Source organism: Entelurus aequoreus, linkage group LG11, assembly GCF_033978785.1.
Source record: "Entelurus aequoreus isolate RoL-2023_Sb linkage group LG11, RoL_Eaeq_v1.1, whole genome shotgun sequence".
Classification (NCBI taxonomy): Eukaryota; Metazoa; Chordata; class Actinopteri; order Syngnathiformes; family Syngnathidae; genus Entelurus; species Entelurus aequoreus.
In genome coordinates this window covers 10,640,615-10,647,314 of record NC_084741.1, presented here as the reverse complement: position 1 = coordinate 10,647,314, position 6,700 = coordinate 10,640,615, and the positions used below count along the sequence as shown (strand labels likewise).

Sequence of the window (6,700 nt, the reverse complement as noted above, 5' to 3'; positions counted from 1 at the left end):
TATCACACATGATATCACACACAAGTAAACAAGCTGCAGGACTGATTGTATCGCACATGATATCACACAAGTAAACACGCTGCAGGACTGTTTGTATCACACATGATATCACACACAAGTAAACACGCTGCAGGACTGCTTGTATCGCACATGATATCACACAGGCAAGTAAACCATCTGCAGAACTGCTTGCATCACACATGATATCACACAGGCAAGTAAACAATCTACAGGACTGCTTGAATCGCACATGATATCACACACAGATAAACACTGCAGGACTGCTTGTATCGCACATCACATCACTCACAAGTAAACACTCTGCAGGACTGCTTGTATCGCACATGATATCACACACAAGTAAACAAGCTGCAGGACTGCTTGTATCACACATGATATCACACACAAGTAAACACGCTGCAGGACTGCTTGTATCACACATGATATCACACACAAGTAAACACGCTGCAGGACTGCTTGTATCACACATGATATCACACACAAGTAAACAAGCTGCAGGACTGCTTGTATCACACATGATATCACACACAAGTAAACACGCTGCAGGACTGCTTGTATCACACATGATATCACACACAAGTAAACACGCTGCAGGACTGCTTGTATCACACATGATATCACACACAAGTAAACAAGCTGCAGGACTGCTTGTATCACACATGATATCACACACAAGTAAACACGCTGCAGGACTGCTTGTATCACACATGATATCACACACAAGTAAACACGCTGCAGGACTGCTTGTATCGCACATGATATCACACAGGCAAGTAAAGCATCTGCAGAACTGCTTGTATCACACATGATATCCCACAGGCAAGTAAACAATCTACAGGACTGCTTGAATCGCACATGACATCACACACAGATAAACACTGCAGGACTGCTTGTATCGCACATCACATCACTCACGAGTAAACACTCTGCAGGACTGCTTGTATCGCACATGATATAACACACAAGTAAACATGCTGCAGGACCGCTTTTATCGCACATAATATCCCACACGAGTAAATACTGCGGGACTGCTTGTATCGCACATGATATCACACACGCGTAAACACTGCAGGACTGCTTGTATCGCACATGATATCACAACACAAGTAAAAACACTCTGCAGGACTGCTTGTATCACACATGATATCACACAGGCAAGTAAACAATCTGCAGGACTGCTTGTATCACATATGATATCACCCACAAGTAAACACACTGCAAGACTGCTTGTATCGCACATGATATCACACACAAGTAAACACGCTGCAGGACTGCTTGTGTCGCACATGATATCACACACGGGTAAACACTGCAGGACTGCTTGTGTCACACATCATATCACTCACGAGTAAACACTCTGCAGGACTGCTTGTATCGCACATGATATCACACAAGTAAACACGCTGCAGGACTGCTTGTATCGCACATGATATCACACACAAGTAAACACGCTGCAGGACTGCTTGTATTGCACATGATATCACACACAAGTAAACACGCTGCAGGACTGCATGTATCGCACATGATATCCCAGACAAGTAAACACTCTGCAGGACTGCTTGTATCGCACATGATATCACACACAAGTAAACACGCTGCAGGACTGCTTGTATCACCCATTATATCCCAGACAAGTAAACCCGCTGCAGGACTGCTTGTATCGCACATGATATCACAGACAAGTAAACACGCTGCAGGACTGCTTGTATCGCACATGATATCACACACAAGTAAACACGCTGCAGGACTGCTTGTATCACACATGATATCACACACAAGTAAGCACTCTGCAGGACTGCTTGTATCGCACATGATATCACACACAAGTAAACACGCTGCAGGACTGTTTGTATCGCACATGATATCACAGACATGTAAACACGCTGCAGGAGTGCTTGTATCGCACATGATATCACAGACATGTAAACACGCTGCAGGACTGCTTGTATCACACATGATATCCCAGACAAGTAAGCACTCTGCAGGACTGCTTGTATCGGACATGATATCACACACAAGTAAACACGCTGCAGGACTGTTTGTATCGCGCATGATATCACAGACATGTAAACACGCTGCAGATCTGCTTGTATCACATTTTAAAAGAAGTCAATTTTTAAAAAGGATGTGTAAAATGTCAATAAACACATTTAAAACAATGAAATAGTATTCCCAGCCCCTTCCTGCTCCATCACAGTTAACAAAATAATGTTGTTGTGTCTCACAACAACAGCGCTTGTCCTGCAATTTAAAAGGTTCTGGGTTCAAATCCCAGTTGAGGCTAATAAAGTAATAAACTTTGTACATTAATGTTTCAACGATGCTAAAATTGTTGCACTGCACTCAAGAAACAAATACAATTCTTGAACAATTTATTTGCCATGAATGTGTTTTAGTAGAGTTCAAATGTTCATCAAACAAATCAAGATGATATCAATAATTCATACGAGGCCTTCAAACTAAATGTAATTCATCTTTTCCTTTCACCTCCCTCCTAAATAGTCAACAACTGCTAGCAAGAGGCAGCTATCAAGAATACTCTCGGTTGTGTGTACATAGCATCAGTACACATGGCATGCAGTATCATGCATGCTAACATTTACAGTATCTGAGGCATGACCATTACTTCTTACCTGGGCATGCTGACATCATCAAAACAAACAACAACAACAACAACAACACAGACAACACCGCCTGTGTTTGCTAGCACTAACAGCAGCATTAGCATGTAGCAACGTTGTTCAACATTTTAAACCACAACTTCAAAACAGTGGCTGACAAAGTCCACTCTCACTGGGGTGTCAACTCATGGGATGGTTGTATCTTTCAGCACAGGCTCAGAATCATCCCCACTCCTAAAATGATGGATATATTTGCATATATCCATACACAATGTACGTATATACATAATATATATGCACTTACTGTATACAGTATGCACACATATACATACATACATACACACATAAATGTAAATATTTATACGTATACATACACATATATATACACATATGCATATATTCAAATATATACATATATACTCATATATACATATCTATATACACATACATATATACACATATATACTGTACATATATATATGTATATACCTGTATATATATATATATATATATATATATATATATATATATATATATATATATATATATATATATACATATATATATATATACATATACATATATATATATATATACATATACATATATATATATATATATATATACATATACATATATATATATATATATATATACATATATATATATATATATATATATATATATATATATATATATATATATATATACATATACATATATATATGTATATATATACATATATATATACATATATATGTATATATATATATATATACATATATATATATATAGAATTTTACAAAATATTTGATTTATTTGTTTATATATATATATATTTGATTTATTTGTTTATATATATATATATATATATATATATATATAAACAAATAAATCAAATATTTTGTAAAAAATATATATATACATATATATATATATGTATAAAAATAAAAATATAAAAAATATATCTAAAAATATCTTTAAAAAAATATATTTTTATAATTTATAATATTTGATTTATTTGTTTATATATATATATATATATATATATATATATATATATATATATATATATATATATATAAACAAATAAATCAAATATTTTGTAAAACAAAATCTTTATAAATATATCTTTATAAATATATATATATATATATATATATATATATATATATATATATATATAAATATATATATATATATATATACATATATATATATAAACAAATAAATCAAATATTTTGTAAAACAAAATCTTTATAAAAATATATTTTTTTAAAGATATTTTTAAATATATTTATATTATAAAGATTTTGTTTTACAAAATATTTGATTTATTTGTTTATATATATATATATATATATATATATATATATATATATATATATATATATATATATATATATATATATATATATATATATATATATATATATATATATATATAAACAAATAAATCAAATATCTTGTAAAACAAAATCTTTATAAAAAAAGTTTTTTTTTAAATATATTTTTAGGCCACCAGAAGGATATTTTCTAACCTGTTTTGAACAAGTTTCATTCTGATTATTATACCAAATAATACATTGGCAGAATCAGCTTGAATCAAACATCCAATCTGAATCAAATTGTTACCCGGGAATCGGAATCGGATCAAATCTTTAGGTCCTAAATAGTGGCAAATATAATTACTATACCAATTGTCAGAATCGCTCTGAATGGAGGATGGATTCTGGATCGAATCATCACCCCAGGAGTCGAATTGAATCGTATGGTGCCCAAAGACTCCCAGCCCGACACTAAAAAGCCTGCCCCTCACGCCCCCGCCCGCACCCCTCTACTGTAGGGGGGGCACCCAGCACGTCCTCCAGACCCGTTCAGCTCCCCCAGTCAGCGAGGGGCGCAGGCAGGATGGCGCTAACTATGTCAAACTACAGCGCCAAGTCGCCGGCCAATGAGGTCACCTTGACAGCGGACCAATCAAAAGGCAGCACCGACCTCCAGGTGCCGCAGTCTACCTGAGGTCCGGACTCTCGCTCCCGACCACAGACCTCGGCGGCTGCTGGGCCGGCGCCAAGAAAGGATGGCGGAGGGCGCGGGAGAGCGAGATGCGCTGGGAAGGCTCGTACTCCAGCATCTTCTCCAGCAGGTCCAAGAACTGCTGGTGTTCCCCGGCCTGGGAGCGGATGCACTCCTGGGTCGGGACGGAGGGAAAGGTCAAGAGCGGCCGGACGGCGGGCGGGGGAGGAGGCGCTCACCCGTAGAGGTCTGCACTTGGCTCTCACGTGCCGCCCAGACTTGGAGATATCCTTCCGGCCATGTTGGAAGTAGACCTGCTTCCTGGTACAAGACACACCAGAATCAACCTGCCGCCTTTTCACTGCAAAATCACACTCAAGTTCTTGGGGACCCGAAAGGGTCCCACTCATTAAAGTGTCAAAAATAAGTCAACATTTGTTTATTTTTTTTAACTTTCAACGCTCAAGTCTCTCGATCAACTTCAGATCCATCCATTGTTAGTTTTTATTTCTATTTATTTATTTCATGCTGTTTTTGTTATAAAAGATATGTTTTTTCTTCTGGCAAACACACAAAATATATAATACTTTTAAAGTTGAATATTTGATGTGAAGTATTTGGAGCCTTAAATATGTCAATAATTCATAGCATTGATTTTAATTCATTATTATTTTTAAACAATGACATTTAAAAAAAAAAAAATCACACTAAAATTTTAGTGTGATTTTTTAAAGACGTAAAAATAAGTCAAATATTTAGGTGTTTTTTAAATTTATTTTCAAAACTTAAGTCTCCAGTTAAGGGGTCACCAACGCGGTGCCCGCGGGCACCAGGTGGCCCGTAAGGACCAGATGAGTAGCCCGCTGGCCTGTTCTAAAAATAGCTCAAATAGCAGCACTTACCAGTGAGCTGCCTCTATTTTTTAAATTGTATTTATTTACTAGCAAGCTGGTCTCGTTTTGCCCGACATTTTTAATTCTAAGAGAGACAAAACTCAAATAGAATTTGAAAATCCAAGAAAATATTTTAAAGACTTGGTCTTCACTTGTTTAAATAAATTCATTATTTTTTTTACTTTGCCTTTTATAACTTTCAGAAAGACAATTTTAGAGAAAAAATACAACCTTAAAAATGATTTTAGGATTTTTAAACACATATACCTTTTTACCTTTTAAATTCCTTCCTCTTCTTTCCTGACAATTTAAATCAATTTTCAAGTAAATGTATTTTTTTTATTGTAAAGAATAATAAATACATTTTAATTTAATTCTTCATTTTAGCTTCTGTTTTTTCGACGAAGAATATTTGTGAAATATTTCTTCAAATTTATTATGATTAAAATTATTCTGGCAAATCTAGAAAATCTGTAGAATCAAATGTAAATCTTATTTCAAAGTCTTTTGAATTTCTTTTAAAATTTTTGTTCTGGAAAATCTAGAAGAAATAATGATTTGTCTTTGTTAGAAATATAGCTTGGTCCAATTTGTTATATATTCTAACAAAGTGCAGATTGTATTTTAACATATTTAAAACATGTCATCAAAATTCTAAAATTAATCTTAGTCAGGAAAAATGACTAATGATGTTCCATAAATTTTATTTTTTATTTTTTCAAGAAGATTCGAATTAGCTAGTTTTTCTCTTCTTTTTTTCGGTTGAATTTTGAATTTTAAAGAGTCGAAATTGAAGATAAACTATGTTTCAAAATTTTATTGTCATTTTTTTCGTGCTTTCTCCTCTTTTAAACCGTTCAATTAAGTGTAAATATCATGAATTATTAATAATAACATAGAGTTAAAGGTAAATTGAGCAAATTGGCTATTTTCGGCAATTTATTTAAGTGTGTATCAAACTGGTAGCTCTTCGCATTAATCAGTACCCAAGAAGTAGCTCTTGGTTTCAAAAAGGTTGGTGACCCCTGCTCCAGATCAACTTCAGATCCATCCAACGATTATGTTTTTATAAACTTTTCATGTTTTTATTTTTTTCAAATAAAACTTTTTTTTTTGTAAAGCACAAAAAAAAATATGTAATATGTT

The 6,700-nt window shown here is 34.0% G+C and overlaps 1 protein-coding gene across 1 annotated transcript; it reads right to left on the bottom strand.

Annotated features, from left to right (window-relative positions):
* Positions 1-4,164: 4,164 nt before the first annotated feature.
* Positions 4,165-5,160, bottom strand: LOC133659761 (dual specificity protein kinase CLK2-like). The gene is made up of 2 exons (XM_062062470.1): positions 4,901-5,160; positions 4,165-4,836 (listed from the first exon to the last, which is right to left on the bottom strand). The coding sequence occupies exons 1-2, from the start codon at positions 5,069-5,071 to the stop codon at positions 4,657-4,659; spliced, it is 351 nt and encodes a 116-aa protein (XP_061918454.1). The 5' UTR covers positions 5,072-5,160; the 3' UTR covers positions 4,165-4,656.
* Between the last annotated feature and the right edge of the window lie 1,540 nt (positions 5,161-6,700).